The 27,165-nt window shown below is 39.1% G+C and overlaps 1 protein-coding gene and 1 pseudogene across 4 annotated transcripts in view; one reads left to right on the top strand and one right to left on the bottom strand.

Annotated features, from left to right (window-relative positions):
- Pigu (phosphatidylinositol glycan anchor biosynthesis class U) overlaps window positions 1-11,839 on the bottom strand; it is an 81,426-nt gene extending 69,587 nt beyond the window's left edge. For 3 of the 4 annotated variants that reach the window (XR_007107112.1, XR_007107111.1, XM_047540501.1), the window contains exons 1-4: window positions 11,693-11,839; window positions 3,950-4,014; window positions 1,548-1,607; window positions 558-620 (exon numbers count right to left, since the gene is read on the bottom strand). Coding sequence is in view for 2 of the 4 variants with exons in the window: in XM_047540501.1 (XP_047396457.1) it covers window positions 558-620; window positions 1,548-1,607; window positions 3,950-4,014; window positions 11,693-11,822 (318 nt within the window). In the remaining 2 variants the exon portion in view is untranslated. The remainder of the gene's footprint in view (window positions 1-557; window positions 621-1,547; window positions 1,608-3,949; window positions 4,015-11,692) is intronic. The other variant, XM_047540502.1, reaches the window with a different exon arrangement.
- A 6,664-nt stretch (window positions 11,840-18,503) lies between these two features.
- Window positions 18,504-26,705, top strand: LOC124977441 (40S ribosomal protein S2-like; annotated as a pseudogene).
- Window positions 26,706-27,165: the final 460 nt, after the last annotated feature.

The raw sequence follows: 27,165 nt of genomic DNA, 5'->3' as shown, positions 1-27,165 counted from the left end.
TCTCTAGTAAAAAAAAAAAAAAAAAAAAAGACTACTCTGCTACCCTTTGGTGGCTGGTGGTATGTGTGGTTCAGTGGTAAAGCACTTATGTAGCATTCTTAAGGCCCTGGGTTCTATTCCCAGCACCACAAAAAAAAAAAAAAAAAAAAAAAAGAGAGAGAGGGAGAATCAATCAACACCAGGAATCCAATTTTACCTCAATAGACCTAATAGTGAGTTAAAAGCAGTATTCACTTTCCTTTGAAAAGAAAAACTGGTGAAAAGAGTGGAAGATTTTTTAGGGGTCTCCCTATCATACAACTCTGTTCTGAAAATCTCAACTTGCACAGGTGTATATGGATAATAATAAGCTACATAGATTTAAGCTAATCTTTCTGGATCTATCAGTACAACACTTTTGTGGTATGGGTTTGCTATCCCAAGTATAGCTGAACCAACCAGAAGCTTCACTCCTACTTCTTAGCTTTTAAAAGGTACAGGACCTTTGATTCTTCGTAATAACAAAGACCAGCAGTTTACTAAATTCCACCAGTTTTTCCCATCTACTAATTACTTACCACAACTTTATTGAAGTCCTGGATTGCAAAATACAGGGCAACAGCTGTGAGTGCATCAGTTATCTGTCAAGAGAAGAGTAAAAGGAAATAGAGAACTCAGTTAATGCAGGGATAATGGAATGCTGCCAGGCCCGAGAGTTCTGGAGGATAGAGTCAGGCAGGATGTCAATCCTCATTCTGACTACTAAAAGGTAAGACTCAGGGAAGTCTAACTGGAAAACCTTGAAGATTAGGATTCATCTAAGCCCACTTTCATCTTGTGTATCACATCTGTCCTTAAAGTGTAAGTTACTTAAGTTTTCTACAAAATGGGAATAATACCACTGCTTTGCAAGCTTCATGTAAGTGCCTAGTACATAATAAAGGTCCTCAATAAATAACAGCCAATATAATTATTAAAGACCTCAGCAGACTTCTTAGGTTATTTCCTTTTTTTTTTCTTGGTACTGGGGATCAAACCCAGGGCCTCACACATGCCAGGCTTGCTCTACCACTGAAACTCTTCCCTAGCTCCCTAGGAATTTCTTGACCCAGATTTTTCAACCCTAAACTAGACAAATGTTTCAAACTGTTATGCTCTCATAAACAGTCCTGTCATTTCAATATTCAAGATTCTTGCCTCCTAAGTCCCATTAGGTCTACATCCTCTTCACAGAATCCCTAGGCAAAACAGTTAGGAAACTTAGGATGCCCTCTATACTGGCACAATTAAAGCCAATCACAGAATCTTGGAGCTAGAAAATTCAAGACTACGTAATCCAGAAACCAAGTTCTAAAGAATAAGGAACTGGAACAGGTCAAAAGTCGGAGACTATTCCTCACATCATAATTCTGCCACAGTTCGATGATTTCGAACTAAAGATATAAAATTTTACTTTTATTTTCTGAGAACCTCCCAAGCTTATAAGGCAGAGTTTTCCTTAAAAACGACAGCAAAATTTAAAATTAAAAAAATATATGTATATTGATTTTGTCTGAAAGATTACTTACCATAAATACCAATTCAGCATAATCAATTAGGAAATGAAAGAGGTATATTATTAATGGAGTCTGCAGGAGAAAAACAAATATGCAAAAAAATTAAGTTAAACCCTACTATGAATTAACAGTTTCCTGAGTTGGGGGAAAAACTTTTATTCAGCAAAAATATGTTTATCTGTTTCCTTCTTGGAATACTATTCTATACTACTTGGCTGATGTACAGATAAGAGCAAATAATTTAGTACCCTGGACCATTTTGGGCCACTGGAACTAACAATATAACAAAGCTATTCATGATATTTTAGTTTTTATTATTTAAGGCAATAAATTTTCTTCTGATTATAGCTTTAGCTACATCACACAAGCATTTTTATTTTTTATTTTTTTGTAGTTGTAGTTGGACAGAATGCCTTTATTTTATTTATATTTATGTGGTGCTAAGGATCAAACCTAGTGCCTCACACATGCTAGACAAGCACTCTGCCACTGAGCTACAACCCCAGCCCATAAGTTTTGGTAAGTTGTTTGTTTTTCAATATTATTCAGCTGAAAATATATTCTAATTTCTACTAACATTTCTTGAGACTACTTTAAAATATACAGACTGGAGATGTAGGTCAATGGTACCAGGGTTCAATTTCCAGCACCAAAAAAAAGAAAAAGTACAATGTTCAATCTCCAAATATTTGTAAGTGTTCTACACATAAATCTATATATGTGTGTATATGTGTATGTGTGTATATATTTATATATATATTTATAAATACCATATGTATATATGTGTATGTGTGTGTGTGTATCTATATATACACACATATACATATACATATATACACTTTGCGGGGGCGTTGATTGAACCCAGGGCCTAGTCTAAGGTGATGGAGGATGGTTTTTGGAGGAATTAAAGCCTAAGTTAATATCTAAATAGAGCCAACCAAAAAAAAAAAAAAAAAAAAAAAAAAAAAAGGAAGAGTGGCCCTTTATAGAGAGACAACAGCATGAGCAAAGACTATTAGATAGTAGAGAACATGACACAGTATCATATTCTGTAACATATGAATGTAGGTTAGAACTATTTCAGGGAGGCCAGTGGCAGTGGATATGTTAGAATTATCTCAGGGAGGCCAGCACGGTGGTGCATGCCTATAATCCTGATAAAGGGCTGGGGATGTGGGTCAGTGGTTAAGTGCCCCAGGTTCAATACCTGCTACCAGAAAAAGGAAAAAAGAAATGACCAATAAAGAATAGAAAAGGAAATACTGGGGAATGATATTGGCCAAAATATATTGTTATATTGTGTGCATGTACAAATATGTAGTAACAGATCCCACCATTATTTACAACTATAATATGCCAATTTAAGAAAAACATGGACAGGGCTGGGGTTATGGCTCAGTGGCAGAGCACTTGCCTAGCACATGTGAGGCACTGGTTCGATTCTCAGCACCACATATAAATAAATAAAAGGTCCATTACCAACTTTAAAAAAAATGAACCAAAAAAAAAAAAAAAAAATAGAAAAAATACTGGGAAAAATGTGGTCAATGTGGTAAGGAGGGTCTAGATTGTTTTGTATGCTCCTTGAAGGTATTTGGATTTTATCCTGAGGTCAATGATTGAGTATTTAAAGGAGTTGAGCTAAACAATGAGAAAATCAGATTCACATTTTAGAAAAATGGCCCTGAAAGCATATTAAAGAATAAATGAAGCCCGGCTCAGTGGTACATGAATATATAATCTCAAGCTACTCCAGAGGCTGAGGCAAGAGGATTGCCAAGTTTGAGGTCAGCCTCAGAAACTTAACAAGACCCTGTCTCAAAACAGAAAAATAAATAGGGGCTAGGGATACAGTTGAGCAGAGGTCATCAGTCCAATACCCAATACTGTGCCAAAAAAAAAAAAAAAAAAAAAAAAAGAGTAAATGAGCAAGACTGAACTGAGATAGACTTGTCAGGAAGCTGTTGGAATAACCCAAGCAAGAAATTATGGTGACCTAATTAAGAGTGTTTTTACTAATTTTAAGAACTAATTTTATAGGTTAAATAAGCTTTGGTGGGCTTTTTAAGAAACTAACATTGCCCTAAGTTTTCATGGGAAAGCATGTTTCAAAGAACCAATTTACATGCCACTCTGCATACCACCTATTCATGGTTACAATTTATTTGCCATTAAAAAGGTCACTTCCACAGAAGTCTTACCTGTTTCTCCAAGTTACAATCTTAATCTGGATCATTTCTATAGTAACTGTGAAACTACCTTCTTATCCAGAGGACATCTAAAAAGGGGTTGTTTCTAAATAGGATTTTCAAAAATAGATCCTTTTAAATGTTTGTACAAAACAGAGGTTAGGCTTTGGTATCTATGACTGTAAACCACTCTTAATACCCCCAAAAGAAAATAAGAACACTTACTTCATGAAATATTGCTCCAGAATACGGAGATACTCCCAAGTCTAACAGTGAAAGGCCTTCGACCACTGAAAAGCAAGACATTCACGTTCACTCAGACTTCAGAGAGCAGATAATCATAAACTGAAATGTTAGATATTACCACAACCAAGAAGGACTTTAGAATTTATCTAATCCCTTTTATCTCATCCCCAGAAAGTGGCTGCAAATTTTTAGTTGAACATTTCTGAGAATGAGGAACTCTCTCTCATACAGAGCATCCCTTCCCACTGTGGGGCAGTACTCATTAGGAGAAAGTTTTTGTTTGTTTGTTACTGGGGATTGAACCCCAGGGGTGCTCTACCACTAAGCCACATTCCTAGTTCTTTTAATTTTTTTGAGACATGGTCTTCCTAAATTGCTTAGGTCCTTGCTAAATTGCTGAGGCTGACCTTCAGTTTACAATCCTCTTGCCTCAGCTCCCAAATTGCTAGGATTATAGGTATGTGCCACTGCACCTAGTCTAGGAGAAAGTTTTATGTTAAACTGTAAACTTCCTTCTACTTCTTTGTAGCTTCTACTCACTCTAAAAATTGTTCATTTATGTATGTTCTGCCCCATTCCCCAAAATATGACAAATCAGAAGCCTGTGAGAAATGTCCACAGTGTGGGGAAATGAGCAGTCATTCTCATATTCTGCTTGACTGGGTGACATTTGTTCTAGCTTTTCTGCAGGGCAATATGTACTTTTTAGGTATCTGCCTTTAGATTCTAAGATGATAGTTCTTTTTGTTGTTGTTGTTGTTGTTGTTGTTGTTAGTTGTAGATGGACACAATACCTTTATTTTATTTATGTGGTGCTGAGGATCAAACCCAGCGCTTCACACATGTGAGGAAAGCACTCTACCACTGAGCTACAACCCCAGCCCAGATAATAGTTCTTAAGACAGTTTATCCTAAGGAAATAATTGGACAAGTCCCCAAAGAGGTATGTTCGAGGGATGGGGAGCGGGTGGGGGGAAAGGAAAGATAATAGAATGAGATGGACATCATTACCCTATGTACATGTATGATAACACAAACGGTGTGACTCTGCTTCATGTACAACCAGAGAAATGACAATTGTACCCCATTTGTGTACAATGAATCAAAATTTAAAAAATTAAAAATAATGTGATCTGTAGCATGAAAATATTGATTGCCAATGCCAAGGAGAATCTGAGGAGTGTTTGAATGAGACAGAAAAAAAAAAAAAAAAAAAAAAACTTGTGAAGTAAATAAATACCTGTATTTATGAATTACAATGAAACGATCCCTTTCTTAGCAATTTTATCTCTCAACTCCCTATGTTCTCTGTTGGCATGAAAGGTGTTACTTTACATAGAGCTCTTTTCTGCAAAGGGTCAAACAGTAAATACTGTAGACTTTGTGGGCCATACTGCCTCTGTTGTAACTACACAGCTCTGCCACTATGGTTTTAAAGTTGCCACAGACATACAGAAATGGGTTTGAATATGTTTCAATAAAACTTTGAGCATGTTCCAATAAAACTTGATGAACACTGAAAAAAAAGAAAAAAAGAGGTGTTCAGTACAGTGCTCAGAGTACTGAAAAATTGGAAATAATCCCAGTGTCCATCAATGGAAATTTATTTAAATACATTGATATATATTTCTATGATGGGATACTTTAGAGTTAAAAATTACAGTTATAAATACTTGAATAAATAAATAAGTGAAACAGAAAGGAAAGCTATCGTTATAGAGAATTCTAAGCATCAAGTGTAGAAGGAAAGACAGAAAAGAAAAATCACTATTTGAACTACTGAAATAATTGTGAAAGGCAGTAACTGTCATTGGTGGATACTAAAATTAGTAGGTAAACCAGGCATGGCGTCACACGCCTGTAATCCCAGCAACTCGGGAGGCTGAGGCAGGAGGATTGTGAGCTAAAAGCCAGCTTCAGCAATGGCAAGGCATTAAGCAACTCAGTGAGACCCTGTCTCTAAATAAAATTCAAAATAGGGCTGGGGATGTGGCTCAGTGGTTGAGTATCCCTAAGTTCAATCCCCAGTAACCCCCAAAAAATAAAAATTAAAAATAGAATAAAATTAGCAGGTGAAAATATGGTGAAAAACAGTATATGCAAAGGGGAAAATAATTTCACTTAGATAGACCTGACATTCACTAACATGTGACCAAAATTAACATCATTAATAACATGTCAACCATATTAACACCAAGTACTTCCTGATACGATTAACTGAGAGGCAGATAAGAACATTTCTGTGGTCTTCATGCCAAAAATGTGATACCCTTGTCAAAAAAGCATCGTGAGAAAACATCAAAGAAATCCAAATTAAGAGAAAAAAAATAACTAGTCGATACTCTTAAAAATTTAAGTCTGAGGGTTAAATTTAAGTCTGGGGTTGTGGCTCAGTGATAGAGTACTTGCCTAGCATGTGTAAGGCTCTGGGTTCGATTCTCAGCACCACATGTAAATAAATGAATAAAAAAAGGTCTATTGACATCTAAAAAAAAAATTAAGTCTGAGCAGATGTCCCACTCTGGAACAGAGTAAGAAAAAACAACTAAATGCAAAGTGAGATCACAGATTGGATATTAGCAGAAAAAGGACATTCATAGGAAAGTGGGAACTTTCTAATAAGGTCTATACTATAATTAATAGTACTGAATCAATGTTAATCTGGTATGGGCACTGTACTATGGCAATACAGGATGTTAACATCAGAATTGGTTGAAGGCTAAACAGGAAGTCTATGTACTTTTTTTTAGTTACAAATGGACACAATACCTTTATTTTATTTATTTTTATGTGTTGCTGAGGATTGAACGCAGTGCCTCATATGTGCTAGGCAAAGACTCTATCACTGAGCTACAACCCAGCCCTATATGTGCTATTTCTTCAAAGTTCTGAAAATCTAAAATGATTTCACAATTGAGTTAAAATTAAAAAACAAAGTACACATCTATATTTACTGAAAGAGAGCTGTCCATGAAATAGTCTTAAATGAAAAGCAGATCATAAGACATCATGTAAAATATAATATAATTTTATTTTAAATTTTTATAAGCACTCATTAATTATTTGAGAATGAATATGCATTCAATGAGAAATGCCTGGAAAAGTAAACATTAAAATGTTAACAATAACCATATTTGGGTGATAAGATTATAGAAAATGTTTCTTTTATCCTTTCTTAATTTTTCTGAATCTTTAGTAATGAGCATGAAGTATTTTGTAATTATTAAAAAGAAAGAAGAAAAATCATTTTTAAAAGCAAATAGGGGACAGGACTGGGGTTGTGGCTCAGAGGCAGAGCACTTGCTTAGCATGCATGAGGCACTGGGTTCAATTCTCAGTACCACATATAAATAAATGAATAAAATAAAGGTCTATCAACATCTAAAAAATATTTTAAAAAATAAATGTAAAATAAAATCAAAATTACAAAGCTGGTTCAAAAAAAAAACTATATATTTGTAATGTGTAGGCCATACATACAACATCAAACTTTATAGACCCACCCTAAGGAAGGAAACCTAATCAGTTACACAATTCATGGTGGCAATATAACAAAAACAAAGCCTGGTGCTTGAGACAATTGCAAATGGTACTTTATGCTAGGACGAGAAAGAACATCCCTTAAGAAGCTACATAACACAGGTATTAAACTCTTCACCAACAGCTTTACTGGACACTCAAGGAGATGACTTATCAGGCCACTCATGAGGCATCCTTCAACCTAAGTCAGTGGCTTCTTTCTACTGAGCAGTAAAAGCAACTCTTTAGGGGACCAGTATGAGGCTGTTTGAAAACACACTCTATACTATTCTGGTTTAATTCAGAGGGAGATTTCCAAGTATATCAGAGGATTACACAACTTTCAATCAACTTTCTCTATGTAATTTCTCTCAATGCTTTTGCTAAATAAAGTATATCAGTAAATTTGCTCATGTATTCTGACAAGTTCCTAGAACGTAGTTTGGCTCTTTTTTTTTTTTTTTTTTTCCTGGTACCAGGGATTTAATTCAAGGGCCCACGACCACTCAGTCATATCCCTCCCCTATGTTGTATTTTTTATTTAGATACAGAGTCTCACTGAATTGCTTAGTGCCTCAGCATTGCTGAGGCTGGTTTTGAACTCATGATCATCCTGGTTCAGCCTTTCAAGCTCCTGGGATTACAAGCTGGCAGCACTCAGCTCTCTTGATGATTGATGAAACCATCACAATGCCTCATAGATAAGTGATCTGGAGAGAAGGGTCAACTTGTGTAAAAACACTTCAAAAAAACACTACAATTTACTAAAACATTAAAAAGTACTGGAAGAACATGAACTCAAAATACTTTTAATATATTTAGCTTCCTACACCGTCATTTTTCTTATTTTGGTGAACTCCCTGGTCTACTGTACATTTGGGGACATCTGAGATAAAGAGTACCAAAATCCTCTTTAGAATATAATAGTGAATCTACTCTGTGTTTAAAAGAATAACTGGAACTGCCAAATTCTAGTAAATATAACTATGTTTCACTGAGATTATACTAGGAACAATTTAAAGTCAGTTTGACAAAAAGCCTGTTTGTGGAAAAACACAAAAACTCAAAAAAATCCCAAAGAACTCAGACCTTTAAGACACTTTTTTTCCAGGACTACATTCCAAAATAAAATCTGTGAAAAGTACACTAGAGTAACTGATAACATTTCTTGCTTCATGAGACTATTATCTAATAATTATTTTGGGATAGTTGACCATAAGAATTAATTAATGATGGCCAACTATTTTCAAACAAGTTGTGTTTTTGATAGACTCTGAACTCTTAAATGATAATTATCCTGTGAAGCACACATCCCATTAGTTACCTCGGTGTACTTGTGTAATTTTCCTATGGATAATAATGAAAGCATATTATCTAGAATTACATAAACATTATATTTGAGTTTCCCATATCAAGGGCAAACATTCGGCTTGTTCAAAAGCAGTGGTATTCTTATACTTCTCGGAGGGCATTAAGAAGCAGTCATTCCAATAGCAATGAACACACCTAGCATCCAGATCTTGTTTTTTAAAAAACATATTCCAGTAAAGGAGCCAGAGTTCCTTGGAGAAGTAATCAATTCCAGAAGTAGACCAAGAAAAATACAAGCTAAATCTGGAGCATCTTCTGGCTCTAGAAAGTAACTAAGTACTTTAAAAAAAAGAGAGAGAGAGAATTATGTCAAAAGGACAAAGGAGTCAATCTGAAAGATCCCAATGGTCAAAACCAAAATAATTTGAATGATATAATAAAAATAGCATGGATTATAAAATAAACACCCATAGGTCCATACTGATAAAGAATGATTGAATAAATAAATAAATGGGAAAGAAACCTTTGTCAGGTATAGTAGTAGATGCCTACAATCCCAGCATCTCAGGAGGCTGAGGCAAGAGAAATGAAAGTTTGAGGCCATCCTCAGCAACTTAATGAGACCCTGTCTCAAAATAAAAAGTAGAAAGGAATCCCCAGCACCACACACACACACACACACACACACACACACACACACACAAAAAAAAAGTAGAAAGGGCTGAGGATGTGGCTCAGTGGTAAAGCACAATACCAGTTGTGGGGGCTGCTGGGGGCAGCAGTGGGGACACCACACACATTATCAGCTATGTGATTGTGGGTGAGTGACCTAATCTGTGCCTACATTTTCTCATCTATAAAATGGGTTGAACAACAGTATTGGAATCATGGGCAATCATAGAGTTTAGTTTATTAATATACTAAAGTGCTTAGAACACTGCCTGACATGCAGAAAACATTATATCAGTGTTAATTTCTTATTATTTGTATTGGACTGAGAAGCCAGTGCTTGTATTTCATCAAACAGGAAATTCATGTATACATTTTATATTTACTTTAGTTATACTATCAAACTGATGGATTTGTAGAAATGGGTAACAGAAAAGATCTCTTCTATTTTAATTAATAACTGTTGTTTTTGCCTGCCTAATCTCAGTTTCTCCCTCTTCTAGAAACAGCACCCTAGTTTTCCCTTTGGATACTCATCCTGTTTTGGGTGAGGCTGCCTCCTTTCCAAGAATCAGACTGATCACAGTAACTAGTTGAAGGATAGGTATATGACCCAAATCAGTTCAATGTGATTCAATTCCAAGGCTTTTGTTGTATTTCCACTTGACTTGAAACTAAGAGGATATAAAGTCAGTGGTCACTCTTGCCAATAAGGCAAGAGTGGGAAGAAACGGTCTGAATGTAGCCAATGCCAAGATGGAGAAAAAATTAGATCTCATGAGATCGTTGAGTCTCTGGATCCAGTTAGGATGAATCCAGTTAGGATCCCAAAGTCAGGTCTATCCTTGGGCTGTTCAGTTATGAAGGCTAATAAATTTCTTTTTTATAGCATGTGGCCAGTTTGTGTTGGGATTCTATCATCCACCTGTGAAAGAATTAATAATATACTGACTTAAAACCCCTCAGACATTTAAAGACAACAATCATCCCCTCCAAGTATACAACTTCTCACTTTCTCATTTTTAATAATTAGCCCATATTACAGCCAACCAAAATATATTTGGATCCAGGTCCCTTTGCCCAAAGAACTGGTCAAAGAACTCATAATGACATGGTGAAACCAAAAGGGTTCCTACTTTGATATTTTTAAATGCCTGCCTTTTAGGGCTTAATACAATCACCTGCTTTTAAAACTATCCCATTTAAAGTATATTCTGAAGACAAATGATACTTATAGATATTGTAATAAGATGATTGATTATCCTGATTTAATCAGATCTAAATGATGGGTGATTACCAAATCTTTCTCCCTCTAGCCCTGCCTCTGACCCCAAGCTCCAGATCTAAACTTCTTACACACACATCTAACACTTACTGCTCTTTCCTTTCTGACTCACCTATTTCTATCAATGTCAGCACTGTTCCTCCTAGTATCTAAACTTAAAACCTCCTAATTAGACTTTCTGGTTTTTGATATCATGCTGAGCTTCAATATGGATTATCTCATTTAAATGGATGCATATTATAATTTCTTATTTTATAGAGCTAGTTGGGTGTGGTGGCCCTTGCCTGTAATCCCAGCTACTCGGGGAAACCGAGGTAGGAGGATCATAAGTTCCAGTGTAGCCTGGGTAACTTAGACCCTGTTTCAAAATTTTAAAAAATACATAAAATACAATTTCTGTGTCTCCCTGTAGTCGCTTGCATAAAACAAGTCTCATGAAGAACTTACAGAAATAAGAAACAGTAGGAAAAACTGCCCTAAGGTCCTAGACTGGGAAGAGGCGACTAAGCACATCTACAGGCACTCTTAGAACGCTAAGAGCTTGGTCCCCTCATTCCGGTCCCCCACGCCCTCCGCTACACTGTGGATCACTGCTAGTGATCCCGCTCCAAACTCGGAAGCTCTTCACATTCTACTCCATACAGAACCCTCTTCTCTTGTCCCAACCCTTCCACGGATCACGCCCTTGGGCTCAGAACAGCGAGTGGGGCACGCCCCCTCTGCCACCCACCTTTTGGATGGTCCAGTCTCCTGAGCTCAAACTTCATACCACCTCCCGCACACACCCTCCGCTCCACAGGAGCGCCCTCACTTGTCTAAAGACACCACGAATAGGTCAATTTCCTGAGAACCTTGCGGCCACTTCACCCGCCTCCCATTCACAGAGGCCATGATAGCTCGGGCCGGGTCTAGCCGCCCATTCCAGCCGGAGATCTCACCTCTCTTCCAAGAGCTCAGTGGGGATACCACCTCCACCCGCTCGGAAATGAACTCTGCCAGACTGGAGCGGAACAAGGCCGCCCGCACGGTCACGGCCACCACCAGCACCAGGGCCAAGGGAGCCGCCATGATACCTGAGGCGGGCGCGCAGGCGGGAAGGAAAAAGCGAGGCGGAAGAACCTCGCGATCTGCGCCCCACCCTCTGTAGTTCTGCGGGTGGGCGCGCACGGCTGCTGCTGCGCGAGCTGCCAGACCTAGGAACTACTACTCCCAGGAAGCCCTGCGGTGGGACGGGCCGAATGACGGACAGCGCGGCGTATCAAACTTGGAGCAAATGTTTGACCGACATCCTCTCATCACAGGTGAATTGTAAAACTTCGCAGGCCATAGGGAAAGTACTCTAGTTAGCGCCCTGGGACTGTGAACAAGTTTTGAAGAGATGTTAATTTCACTTGTGTGTATGTTTTTAATGTTAAAACGTCTACATTTTCTCTTTTACAAGAATGTTAAATTTATTTTACTTATTCTGCAATTGCTTATGGAACGCCAACTATCGGCCAGTCACTATATTTGAGTACTAGTATTGATAGTCGTAGATAACATTCTCCACGACCTTCAACAGTTGCTTAACAATTCTGTGCCTCAGAACCCTCATCTGAAAAAGCTGCTGGTTGTAACTCACTGGAGACAACTGAAGAAGGTTCAGAAATTTTGCCAGTCACTTTTAAAAACATAGGCATTATTGAAAATGAACTGGTATAACCTTAGAGTTAACTAAATCACATTTTTAAAAAAGGGAATAAATAGTCGGAACTCAATCACTTCTGAATCATTTTTACTATTTTTTTTTCATCCGTATTCTTGAGGTTATTTAACACTGCTGTATCAGTGTGATTACTATATAGTGATAGGCTACTACTTTTCTCAAATCAAGTGAATTACTTCAGATTGTTAGTTTGAAATCCCTCCAAGTAGGAGTGTGTACACCAGGGAAATCAGCAAACACTACAAATCAGGGATTTGAGATTTGAAGAGCACATTGATAAGCATCAACGACATGCCACTTCATTAGTTAATGTGTGAAAAGTGCTATGGTAAGTGCTTAAATAGTAACTATAACAATATTAAATAAGTACATGAGGAAATTTCAAATCTGTGAAGAAAATGAAACTGCATCAGTGGGATAAGTGTGGTTGACAGCAATTAATTGAATATTTCAAAATAGCTAGTGGGATTTTGAATGTTTCTAACACAAAGAAATGATAAATGTCTGAGGTAATAGATTTGCCATTTGCCCTGATTTGATCATAACATTGTGTACATGTATTGAATTGTCATACTACATCCATAACTATGTAAATTACTATGTGTCAAATAAAAACAAAAATATATTTTAAAAAAGAAACAATGCTGGGGTTAGGGTTGTGGCTCAGTGGCAGAGTGCTTGCCTAGCATGTGTGAGGCACTGGGTTCGATGCTCACCACCACATAATAAATAAGTAAAGGTCTATCAACATCTAAAAAAATTTTTTTAAAGAAAGAAAGAATGCATGATGGAGAATAACTATGATCAGGTGTACATTTTAAAAGATCTTTGTACTTCCAAGCCCTATGTTGGATGTTCAAGATTATTACAGTGACAAAATTGCACCCCTACCTTTATGGAACTTGGAGAGTAGTTGAAAGATATGAGAGTCTTAAGAATAACATAAATAAAAGTAAAATTACAAACTATGAATGAGGAAAGGAAAAGTGGGAGAGCAGGATGCTAGGAGAAGGTATAAGTTGGCCCCAATGCTTGGCTCAAAAGTGCCAAGCATTACACCACACTTGTTTTCTTCTTTTGGTACTGGAATTGAACCCAACAGCACTCGACCACTGAATCACACCCCCTACTCTTTTTTATTTCTTATTTTGAGATAGGGCCTGGCTGATTGAGGCTGGTCTCAAACTTGCAATCCTCCTGCCTCAGCCTCCCTAGTCACCCGGATTACAGGCGTGCGCCACCACACCTGGCTATACCATACTCTTAATGCACATAAACTTATTTAATCTATACACCTTCCTTCCTAAAGATGTAAATGTTGGTATCCCCTTTTACATAAAAGGGGAAGATAAATGTATTACATCATGAAAAGTGGAAGTGATTAAAACACCATCTTCAAAGTGAAGATGGAACAGATTATGCAATGTAAAATGCTTAGCACATGCCCAGTGCTCAAGATGTGTTAGATAGCTATTGTAGTATTTACATCATCCTAACAGATGACTTTAAAATTCTTTGAATATTATCTCTGTTTGGAAAAAACAGTGATTAACCATTGCAGGTGGAAGGTGAGACCCAAACCACTAGTTCCCACGCTCCAGTGTACATAGAATGTGCATAAAGCCAGTGGGTCCCAAATATGAGTCTGTTATATCTCGATATCCTTTTAAAAAATGAGACCTAAATGCAAGAGCTAAAACTCATACAAGAAAACAAGTAAATATTAATGACCCTGAGATAGGCAATGGTTTCTTAGATACAACACTAAATGTACAAGCAAAAAAGAAATAAATAAATTGGACTTCATCAAAATTAAAAACTTCTGTGCTTCAAAGGACACCACCTAGAAATAAGACAACTCACAGAATGGGAGATAATATCTGCAAATTATATATAGGACTTATCCCAAATACATAAAAGGACTCTTACAACTCAGTTGTAAAAAGACAAATATCCAAATGAGCAAAGGATTTGAATAGACATATCAAAAAACAAGATACACAAATGGCCAATAAACACAAGAAAAGATGGGCTAAGGTTGTGACTCAGTGGTAGAACACTTGCCTAGCACATGCGATGCACTGGGTTCAATCCTCAGCACCATATAAAAAATAAATGATTAAAATAAAGGTATCGTATCCATCTACAACTAAAAAATTAAAATTAAAAACACATGAAAAGATGTTCAACATCATTGATAAGTGGGGAAATGCAAATCAAAATCACAAAGTATCACTTCACACTCACTGTGATAGGTTTAAGAGACAATAATGTGTTAACAAGGAAGTGGAGAAATTGGAATCCTCTTACATTGCATGTGGGAACATAAAACGTTGTAACTCCATTGGAAACAGTTTGGTAGTCCCTTAAAATGTTAAACATATGGGCTGGGGTTGTGGCTCAGTGGTAGAACACTCGTCCAGGGTGCATGGGGCCTGGGTTTGATCCTCAGCACCACATAAAAGTAAAATAAAGGTATTGTGTCTACAACAAAAACAAAATGTTTTTTAAAAATGTTAAACATAGAACTGGGGACATGGTTCGGTATACAGCACTCACCTAGCATACATAAGACCTTTGGTTCAATTCCCAGCGTTGCCCCCCACCACCAAAAAATAAGTTAAACATCATTGTCATATGATCCAGCAATTCACGTATTCATTGCATATCTGAGAAAAGTGAAAACATATGCCCACACAAATGTTGATAACTTATTTATAAAACCAAGAAGTACAGATAAACGAAATGTTCATTGTATTGCTCATGAACAGATAAGCAAAACATAATATGTTTATACAATGGACATAATGAAGCAATAAAAAGTAATGAAGTACTGATACATGCCACAATATGCATGAAATTTGAAAACATGCTAAGTGAAATAAATCAAACACCACTAATTATATAATTTCATTTATATGAAATATACAGAATAGAGAAATCTATAAAAGAGAAAATAGATTAGTGATTGCCAAAGACTGGAGGTGGTTAGGGGAATGGAAAATGGGAAAGGACTGCTACTGGTTACAGAGGGGTTTTTGGTTTTTTTGGTACTGAGAATTGAACCCAAAAGCACTTAACCACTGAGCCACATCCTCACTCCTTTTTATTTTTTTATTTTCAGACAGGGTCTCACTAAATTACTTAGGGCCTTGCTAAGTTGCTGAGGCTGACTTTGAACTTGCAATCCTCCTGCCTCAGCCTCCTGAGCCATTAGGATTACAGGCATGGGCCACCACGCCTGGCCCAGAGTTTCTTTTTGAACTGACGAAAATGTTTTAAAATTAGATCATGATGGTTGTACTTTTCTGTGAATATACTCAAAAACATTGAACTATACACCTTAAATGAGTGAATTTTATGACTTGTGTATGGTATCCTTGGTATCTTTTTTCTTAACAGTGAGAATCAGAATCACTTGGCAAATGTGTTGTTGTCATTTTTATTTCAAGAAAGGGTCTTGTTATGTTAACCAGGCTGGCCATAGAATTCCTGAGTTCCAGTGATCTTCCCAGTCCAGCCTCCCAAGTAGCTGAGTCTACCACTGTGTTAAGCTGGAGATGAGTTTGTTGTTGTTTGTTTGTATTTAATTTCCCCTTCTACTTCCCTGTGTTTTTTGTTTGTTTGTTTGTTGAGATAGGTTTCCCTAAACTGCCAAGGTGGGCCTTGAACTTGGAATCCTTCTTCCTTAGCCTCTCCAGTACCTGAGATTACAGGTATGTGCCACTACTCCCAGATAGTGAGATGTATTTTTTAAATGTAAACTTCCTAGTTCTGGGACTGGGGATATAGCTCAGTTGGTAGAGTGCTTGTGTTACCTTGCATGCACAAGGCTCTGGGTTCAATCCCCAGCACCACCACCACAATAACAAAAAAAACTTCCTAGAGACTGTGACAATTCCCAGGATACTTCATTCTTTATCTCTCCAGGCAATTCTCTTTTTAAAGTTTGTTCTAATTAGTTATACATGACAGTAGAATGCATTTTGACACATACATAAATAGAGTATAACTTCTTATTCTTTTTTTTTTTTTTTTTTTTTTGCGGTGCTGGGGATTGAACCCAGGGTCTTGTGCTTGCAAGGCAAGTGCTCTACCAACTGAGCTATCTCCCCAACCCCTAACTTCTCATTCTTCTGGTTATACATGATGTAGAATTACACCGGTCATGTAATCATATATGCATATAGGGTAATAATGTCCAATTCATTCTACTATCCTTTCTACCCTCATACCCACTCTCCTTCATTCACTCCCCTCTGTGTAATCCAAAGTACCTCTATTCTTCCCTAGCTACCCCCTTCGCCTTATTGTGAATTAGCATCCACATATCAGAGAAAACATTTGGTCTTTGGTTCTTTGGGATTGGCTTATTTTTCTTAGCATAATATTCTCCAGCTCCATCCATTTATTGACAAATGCCATAATTTCATTCTTCTTTAAGGCTAATATTCCTTTGTGTATATACACCACATTTTTCTTTATCCATTCATTTGTCGAATCTCCAGGTAATTCTGATGTTAGTGACTCAGAAGCCATACCATGTTACCTAAGCCATACCTGTAGCTTAGGTAACAAAAAGATGAGTATAGTAATAAGACAAAAAGATTGAATTTTTATAATGTGCTAAGTACTATGTTAAGTGCTTCACATGTACATGGACTATTATAAGTACTATTAATTATTATTTCCCTATAGTTACATGCACATGAGAAAACTGAGGAACAAACAGGTTTAGTCATTTGTCTAGGATCACATGACCAGTGGCAGAACAAGGATCTGTAGGCAAGCTTCATATATTGTGTTTAAGTTGCTCTGCCTGAGAAAATGAAAGGAATTTGGGTTGGGTTGAGTTGGGTTGGGTTGGGTTGGGTTGGATTGTTTTGTTGTAATTGAGGATGGAGGGTAGAGAATAGAAAGGAGGGAGCAAGGGCTGGGGTTGTGGCTCAGTGGTAGAGCGCTTGCCTAGCACATGTGAGGCACTGGGTTTGATTCTCAGCACCACATAAAAAAGTAAATAAAGTTTAAAAAAAGAAAAGGAGGGAGTAAGTGAGGTGATTCTCGCCTGAGAAACCAAAGATCCCAGGTGATTTGTGGGTTCTCTAGAGAGGAAGAAATGGAGGCTCTGAGATATCTAGTGAACACCTGTGAGCCACACACCTGGGACCTGGATAGTTTTTCTTTACCATTTATTGAGTACCAAGTACCAATTTCCAGGTTCTATGCAAGTCCGTGAACAGTCTATCCAGTATGTTTCATTGATTACAAACACCAAACTGATTCTGTCCATTTTTAACATAAAAGTAATTAACTAGGGCTGGGGAGATAGCTCAGCTGGTAGAGTGCTTGCCTTGCAAGCACAAGGCCCTGAGTTCGATCTCCAGTACCGCAAAAAATAATAATAATAATAATTAACTAGAAGGCTGTTAGGGAGCTCCCAGGTCAAAAGAATATTACCGAAAGCTTGGTTCTTGTCCCCGATGCCAATCCAATGAGGACACAGTTTTGACAAAAAGGAAAAGGAAGATTTATTGCTTTACTAGCGAAGAAGAAACACAGGGGACTCCTGTGCCAAAGGCTGTGATTTTGCCCATTAGCAGGAACAAGGGGCCTTTAAAGAGGTGACTCAAAGGCTACATTCCATGTGTTCTCTGTTGGAGTTTTAATTCACTTGTTAATTTGGGAGAGTGTCATTTCTGAGATCTTCTGATACCATCCCCAAAGTCTAGGTTTTGGCCCCAAGACCTCCAATCATTCGCTTTACCAGATAAAACTATGTGGATTTCTTTTTCGTTTTTTTTTTTCTGAGAGAACACCAGCTATCCTGAGGGAAACTTTGGAGGGAAACGGAGACTAGATTAGTCTTTCACCCCTTTACCCAGATGAGACAACTGATTTGCATGTCAGGACCCCCAAAGATCTCCACCAGTTTCCTCTGGCTTCGCCCTGCCCAGGCATAGTTCACCATCTTTTGGGTCCTGACATGTGCGCTTATGCTCCACCTCCCTGGCACAGTGAGCAAGACGGGCCAGTGGTGCACCCTTGGCGGACTGGAGAAGCCTCGGGATCCCACCCGACTGCCAACGACTGCCAGGTATGGGCCCAATTCTCCAGTGCTATCCATTTTCAGGACTAGTTGACTCGGCAGGTGAGTTGTTACACACTCCTTGGCAGATTCTGACTCCCTTGGCAACTGTCCTGCTGTCTATATCAGTCAACACCTTTTCTGGGGTCTGATGAGCATCGACATCAGGCACTTTAACTGGCATTTGGTTCATCCCTCAGCACCAGTTCTGCTTTCCAAAAGTGGCCCACTAGGCACTCGCATTCCATGCCGGGCTCCACACAGGTGAGCCATGCTCCTTACCCATTTCAAGTTTCAGAATAGGTTGAGATCCTTTAGAGAGGAGCAGGGAGAGAGGAAGAGAAAGAAATATGTTCGTTTTAAAAATAAGTTGCAGTGGCAGAGCAGCAAGGGCTATATTCAAAACATAAATTGGACCACTGTTACAAGAAGACTGGGGAACCAGACTTGGAATAGTCAGGGCTTGGGTAGGAAACAGCACAAGGCCTAGTTAACAGAACCATCTATTAGGTTAACCATTCCATCACCAGAATAAGTGAACCTCAACTAGTTTTAATGCTCCTGCAACATGCTATTCAAGAGTCAGTATTCTTGGAAAGAGCATGAGATTGCCACACAAGGTGGTACATGCCTGTAATCTCAACTACTCAGGAGTTGAGGAAGGAGGATCATAAGTTCAAGGCCACCTTGGGCAACTTAGCAGGAACCTATCTCAAAATAAAAAGGGCTAGGGATATAGTTAGTTCAGTGATAAGGTACCCCTAGGTTCAATCACCAATACCACAATCTAAGTAAATAAACAGAGAGAGAGAGAGAGAGAGAGAGAGAGAGAGAGAGAGAGAGAAAGCATAAGATGAATTGAGATTAGATCCTGTACCTGCCTCTTGACCTGTGTGTAAGGTGATAAGAGAAGGTGATCTATAAGAAGTTAGATGGTGAATTTATCATGCTTGCCTTAAGATAGCACATTCCAAAGGCAGCTGGGCAAAATCAATTTAGTGAAGGCAATTTTTTTTGGGGGGGGGGGTACTGGGGATTGAACCCACAGGTGGTTAACCACTGAGCCAAATCCCTAGCCCTTTTTAATTTTTGTTTTGAGACAGGACCTCACTAAACTGAGGGTTGGCCTTGAATGCTCAATCCTCCTGTCCCCTACCCACAAATACCCACAATTGCAAAAGCCATCCTGTTAGGAAAACCAGACCAAGACCTAAGCTAGGCCTAAAACCCAAAGACTGTAGATTGGCAAACACAATAATGGTGGTAAGGAAGAGAGACACAGTCCCTCCCAAATTGGAGTTAATAGTCTAGCAGTGAGTCACACTAAATAGAAGTAAGCAGACAAATAAAATTATTAGAGTTTGTTATTAGACCTATGTAGGCAACAGACCAGGAACAAGGATAATGAATAATGGAACACTTCCTATAGATTGGGTGGTCAAGGAGGGCCTGCCTGGTATTTAAACTGAGGCCTGAGGGATGAGAAGTAGTCATCGACATAAAGAGTTGGCAATTGTATGTATGAGGAGGAGTTGGCAGTGAGAGAGGCCAATGTCACTTTAGTGATGTGAGCAAAAGGTAAGATAAAAATAAGTAGTAGCCAGGTAATCTTTATGGATCATGATACTAAGTTGGACTCTTACTCTAAAAGCAATGGGAAGTCCACTGAAAGGTTTCAAGTAGAATTGGAACATGATTACAACTTAGAATTTTGTTTTGCTTTTCAGGTGTTGGGGATTGAACCCATGGCCTTGCACATGCTGGGTAAGTGCTCTACCACTGGCTACACCTCCAGCTCACAACTTAGATTTTTAAAACATCCTTCTGGTGAGGGTGGCAGCAAGGAGACCAGTGAGGCAGCATCCACCAGGTGAAAGGAAATGGTGGCTTGGATCAGGGTGGTGGCAATGAAGAAGGAAAGAAGTAGATGGAGTGAAGAGAGATCTTGGAGGTAGCACTAATAAATTGTTCTCCAAATCCCTCTGTAGTAGGCATGGGGTGCATGCCTGTAATCCCAGAAACTCTTGAGACTGAGGTAGAAGGATTGAGTTCAAGGTCAGTCTCAGCAACTTAGGGAGACCCTGTCTCAAAATAAAAAATAAAAAGGGCTGGGGATATGTAGCTCAGTGGTAGAGTATGCCTGGGTTAAATCCCTGGTACAAAAATTTTTTTTCTTTCTCTGTATTTTATCATTGACTCCCAGGCCCTCGTCCTTATAAAAGTCTGATGAACAATTCACAGTTTCAAATAAAAATTTGAAAGACAGTAAGTTAAAGTAAAAATTTCAGACTGATGAGTACACACAATCTTTAAGCACAAATGGAGATATTTTTCCCTCAGCTGCCTGATGACTAGCCAACATTATATATAACTTAAACAAATAGCTAGGTGAGGAAGTTCATGGTATTCCAATCACAGCAAAAGTCTACCTGTTAGGAGAACAAGACTAAGATACAAATGAGGCATAAAACCCATGTATGACCATATACCTTTATCCTTGGAAGGCAATAGTACCTCACCAGAAATTTGAAAAAGACTAATCAACATTTGTAAGAACACACCAGATATTAACTTTGTCTTCAGGTTGTTGTTGTTGTTGTTGTTGCTTTGATAGTGTACACAGAAGTCCAGAGCAGTGGGGAGAGACAGGGTGAGACCGGGCCACATACCTTCCATGGACAAGGTGACTCGTCTGGTCTGAGGGCTCCAGCTGGGGAGGTGTGGACAGGCAGGGGACAGAAGCAGGGTGGGTTGGAGTCATCTTTAGATTTGAACCCACTTTGATGGTGTCAAAATAAGCTTTGATAAAATGTACAATTCTTTGAATTATGTTTACAGAAATCAACTCAAACATAAACTTGCCAGATATGGTCTAGGTGAAAAAGATAGAACTTGAGAAAATCAGCACAAGAACAAGCTGGTGCAATGGCAAACCTATAATCCTCAGGAGACTGAGGCAGGAGGATCACTTGAATCCATGAGTTTAATGCCATTTTGGGCAACATAGATCCCATCTCAAAAGAAAGAGAGGGAGGGTAGAAAGAGAAAATGAACAGAAGAAGGAAGAGAAAGAGAGAGAGAGAGAGAGAGAGAGAGAAAAAGAGAGAGAGAGAGAAAGTAAGTGAAACAAAGTCAGGGTTGCTTTAAAGGTGAAAAGGAGAATTAAAGAGACAGCAATGGCTTAATCTATGGTAAATACAGATTTTTTTCACTAGGAAACAATAAACTATAATAAAATTTTAAAACGAACAGGACAACTTAAGTTGAGGTATGGGTGGAAGACAGTAGCATATAAGAAAAGATAACTGAAAGAATACTTGAGATTGAAAAAGTAGGAAGGGTCTGATCTAGTTCAGTGTTCAGACTGGGAAACTAAAGTCCAGAGAGTTGCATTGCCAGGCCCAGGATCAAACAAGTCAGTGGTGGCACTAAGCCCAGAAAATCAGGGTTTTTACCATTGGTCTCCTACTCTAGCAGCTTCCTGTACCTGGGCTGGGGTTTCTGATGAGGCCCACTGGGAGACCCACAACCAGCTCCCTCTTCAACCCTCCACCCAGATATTATAAGGGCCCAAAAGGAACCAGGGAGCAGGACTTGCATAATGTCCTGTGGACAGGTTTGTGGGACCCAGTGTCCCCAGCTCTATCAATTTCCTTCCTGTCCCCTACCCACAAATACCCACAATTGCAAAAGCCAGCCTGTTAGGAAAACCAGACCAAGATCTAAGCTAGGCCTAAAACCCAAAGACTGTAGATTGGCTCCTCATCCCCCAGTCTCTTCTCTCTGAACCTCTCTGTATTCCCAGGAGCCATAAGTATGCATCCAAGCCCCTTATGACCTAACCTCGAATATATGTATTATACTTCTCTACTCTGGGAAAGAAGACAGGTATAGTGAACCTTGTTGATTCCTGGTATTCATACCCCCTTTCTTTTTTCCAAACAAAATCCTATATTTCCCAGCCATATGATTTAAGTGGGGATGACTTCAATTTCAACCCAGGAATGGGCCCTACATAACTTAAACTAAAATGCATTCCAAACCCCAAATAATTATGGCTGATTGAGGGATGAGCATATAACCAAAATTGGGTCCATCAGGGCCAACAAAATTCAATTATGGGATTTTGGATTGAGCCATTTGGAGAAATGGGCTTAGTCTTTTCTGCTGGGTTTGAGCTTGGAAGCACCTCACCCCAGGAATAGCTGGCAGCCATTCCTCAAGTTTATGCATAAAAGACATGACAAGGCTAAGGCTTGGCCGATTGTATTAGGAAAGATACAATAAACCACCTTTCAATGTAAACAGTTTGTTATGTCCTTGTGATCCTGTCCCACACACCAAAAAGAAAGACACAAAAACCCAAAATCACCTTAAATTACAACGTAAGTTGCAGGGCTACCAAAGAGTTAATACTACTAGACTGCAGCTAAAATGTTCATGTTCTCCAGCTGCATCCTGAATAGGGTGGGGCAGAAAAACCTGGGCTTCATCATAACCTGGGAAGCAATAAAACTTGCTCATGTCAGCCTCCCAAGGGAGATGGGAGGCAAGTGGGAGATGCCCTCCTTGCCTGACAAACGTCCTATCCTCTCCTGTTCTGGGAGGGTCACAGGGCATTCTGCCAGGAGTGAGATAAACTTTTCAAGCCTTAGCCCTTCAAAGCTCCTAGATTTACCAAAGATCTTAGTTCCAACCCTTAAGCTTTATGTAAGCCCAAAATTCTATTCCCCAAATGTCCCAAGTTGTTGCAGATTGCGCTGTGCATTTAAAAAGATATTTGTTTTTATTTCCAGCATTTCCATGTGTCATGTAGCAGGAAGTTCAGATATTTTCAGAAAAGGAAGTCCAACTCAATACTTAGTGGATTCAATTGTCACTGTCTGTTTACTTGTCTGTTTTCTTCATGAGTATCAAGCTCTGGGAGGGCAGGGACTGAGGCTGACTCATTTCTGGGACAAGATACCAAGCCCAGGTCCTGGCATAGAGTGAATTTTCAGTGTATTTGTTGATACTTAACCTCCACTTGGATACTTCTGGTGATGGGGAACCCACTCTCTCCTGGGTAATCTTTTATTGACGGTTATCACCTGAATGGCTGCCGGGCTGGTGGGGGCAGCATGCCCTTCCTGTGTGTGCAACCTTCCCAACTCAGCTTCTCCACCCAGATTCTGGGAGGGGCAGGGGCAGGGCTTGAACCATCCTAGTGGTAACCAAGACTTTGAGTATCAATTCAGAAGGAAGCACATGGGCCAGGTCTGGACATAAACCTAAGGCTCTTATATGTCATTGGTAAAGTCTAAAGTGGCACAATATTTTAGGATAGTGATGTGGCAGCATCTGTTAAATTTGAAATGTGTATATTTTTCAATCTTGCAATTCACTCCTCTGAACCTATTCAGTACAAAGATAGGTACTGTAGCATGTTTTGTGGCTGCAAGATATTGTAAACCACCAAAATCTCCATTGATGAGTAATTAAACTCTAGAGTCATTTGGTAGAAAACTGTGAGGCAGGATTTTTTTGTTGTTGTTATTGTTTTTACTATGATTTTTTTTAATGAGGTGGATCTATGCATATTGACATAGGTTGAACTCCAAGACATACTGCTGACTTGAAAGTATGAGTTTATAGTACAGTGTATAATATTGATGTATTTAGGTAAAAACAAGTATAAGCAATATAAATTGGCATATCATGGAGGCTTTTGCTAGAATCTTCAACATTTGAAATGTGTTTTAAAACTTTTAAATAACCTCAACTGACCAATGCCCACTAATAGATATTTATTTTACAAATATATATTTAAGATGATGCTCACGGATGTGAATCACACTGTTAGTAATAACAAAATATTAGAAGCAACCTTTCTTTCCATGGAGGACTGGATAAGTATACTGTATCCATGTGATGGGATACTATGTATATATAAAATAAAACTGTTCTTCATGTTGATGAAGAAGTATCTGAAAGATATAGTGTGAAGTGAAAAAAAACAAGGTATAGAACAGAATCTCTATTTGTATGAAACATAGATATGTGTATATATATGCATTGACTTTTTTATTTGTACTGGGATTAAACCTAGGGGGGCTGTACCACTGAACTATACCCCCAGCCCTTTTTACTTTATATTTTGAGACAGGGTCTTACTAAATTACCCAGTCTGGCCTCAAAATTGGATTCTCCTGCCTTAGCCTCCCAAGTTGCTGTGATTACAGACACACACCACTGCCTGGCTGTGTTAGCTTTTATTTTATTTTATTTTATTTTAGGTACCAGGAATTGAACCCAGGGGTGCTTAACCACTGAGTAATATCCCAAGCCCTTTTTATTTTTTATTTTGAGACAGGATCTCACTGTTGCTTAGGGTTTCACTAAATTGTTGAGGCTGACCTAGAACTTGTGATCCTCCTGGCTCAGCCTCCAGTGCTGCTGGGATTACAGGTGTGCACCACCAAGCCCAGTCTGCACTGGCTTTTAAATGCATAGAATTCCTCTGAAAGGACTCACAGGAAACTGGCATTGGTGTTTGCTTCCGTGAAGGGGAAAAGGGGAGGAATGGACACCTGCTTTTCACTGAATTCCCTATTGAAACTTTGAACCATGTCCTTTTAATTAAATAATTTTAAACCATAATTCTAGAACTAGAAGCAATATGTGCCCTACAAAAAATAACTTCCTGTATGTATATGTACATGTTGTGTAAGAAAGGGAAAGAAGGATACACTTCAAACTGTTGGTAGTAGCAGAACGTCCTGGGATTAAACAGGGGTAGTCAAGGATGACTTGACTTTATCTTGATTGTTTGAATTGTATGTTTATAATTTTAAAAAATTGTAGTATGCTTGGTATGGTGGTTTGCACCTATAATCTTAGTCACTCAGGAGGCTGAGGTAGGAGGATCAAGACTTTGAGGCCAGCCTGAACAACATAGCCAGACCCCATCTCAAAAAACAAAGCAAATATAAATAAATGAATAATCATAAAGATTGTATTTTTATAATATTTATGTAAATTATTACATTGTTTAAAATCCATTTAATTGGGGGAGGGTATCGGGGATTGAACTCAGGGGCACTCAACCATTGAGCCACATCCCCAGCCCTATTTTGTGTTTCATTTAGAGACAGAGTCTCACTGAGTTGCTTAGCACCTTGCTTTTGCTGAGGCTGGCTTTGAACTCAAAATCCTCCTGCCTCAGCCTCCTGAGCTACTGGGATTACAGCTGTGCATCACTGTGCCCAGCAAAATCCATTTTAATTTTTAAAAACAGACCTCAGCCTTCTTCTCTGGGAAAATGGCAGATGACGCCGATGCAGCGGAAGGGCCCGGGGCCCCAGAATGGGTGGCCACAGCAGCTTCTGCAGAGGCTTTGACAGCGGTCTCCAAAGCTGCAGCTGAGGCTGGGGCCGATGGCGCTTTGGGAGGCATGGCCAAAGACAAGGAGTGGATCCCGGTCACCAAGCCGGGCAGCCTGGTCAAGGACATGAAGATCAAGTCCTTGGAGGAGATCTACCTTTTTCTCTTTGCCTAACAAGGAGTCTGAGATCATCAGCTTTTTCCTGGGGGCATCACTCAAGGATGCGGTTTTGAAGATCATGCCTGTACAGAAGCAGACTCCTGCTGGCCAGCGGACCAGGTTCAAGGCATTTATAGCTGTCAGGACTACAATGGTCACATTGGACTGGGAGTAAAGTGCTCCAAAGACGTAGCCACAGCTATCTGAGGGGTCATCATCCTGGCCAAGCTCCCCATTGTTCCTGTGTAGAGAAGCTACTGGGGGAACAAGATTGGCAAGCCCCACACCATCCCTTGCAAGGTGACTGGTTCTGTGCTGGTGCGGTTCATCCCTGCCCCAGAGGTACTGGCATTGTCTCAGCCCCTGTGCCCAAGAAGCTGCTGATGATGGCTGGTATTGATGACTACTACACTTCTGCCAGGGGCTGCACTGCCACCTTGGGCGATTTCACTAAGACCACCTTTGATGCCATCTCCAAGACATACAGCTATTTGACTCCCCATCTCTGGAAAGAAACTGTTCACCAAGTCTCCCTATCAGGAATTCACTGACCATCTTGTGAAAACACACACCAGAGTCTCTGTACAGAGGTCCCAGGCTCCAGCTGTGGCTCCAACATAGGGTTTTTATACAAAAAAATAAATAAAATAAAGTGAATTAAACCTGTTTAAAAAAAAAAAAACAGACCTCAGGTGTTGTTATGGTTTGGATATAAGGTGTCTCCCAAAAGTACCTGTGTTAATGCAGGAATGTTTAGAGGTAAAGTGGCTGGATTATGAGAGCTGTAACCTAATCCATTCATTCCAGTTTGAATGACGGGCTGCTAACTGTAGGCAGGTGAGGCAGGGTTGAAGAGGTGAGTCAGTGTGGGCATGTCCTAGAAGGGTGTATCTTTTCTGTGGCATCTTCCTTCTCTCTCTCTCTCTCTCTCTCTCTCTCTCTCTCTCTCTGTGTGTGTGTGTGTGTGTGTGTGTGTGTGTGTGTGCTTCTTGACCACCTGCCTTGAGCTGAGCAGCTTTCCTCTGCTGGGCCCTTCCCTCATGATGTGCTGCCTCACCAAGGGTCCAGAATAAGGGTGTCAGCAATCTATAGACTAAGA

Source organism: Sciurus carolinensis, chromosome 2 (assembly GCF_902686445.1).
Source record: "Sciurus carolinensis chromosome 2, mSciCar1.2, whole genome shotgun sequence".
Lineage (NCBI taxonomy): Eukaryota > Metazoa > Chordata > Mammalia > Rodentia > Sciuridae > Sciurus > Sciurus carolinensis.
The sequence above is the reverse complement of the archived record's forward strand: the minus strand, read 5'-3'. Positions and strand labels throughout refer to the sequence as shown.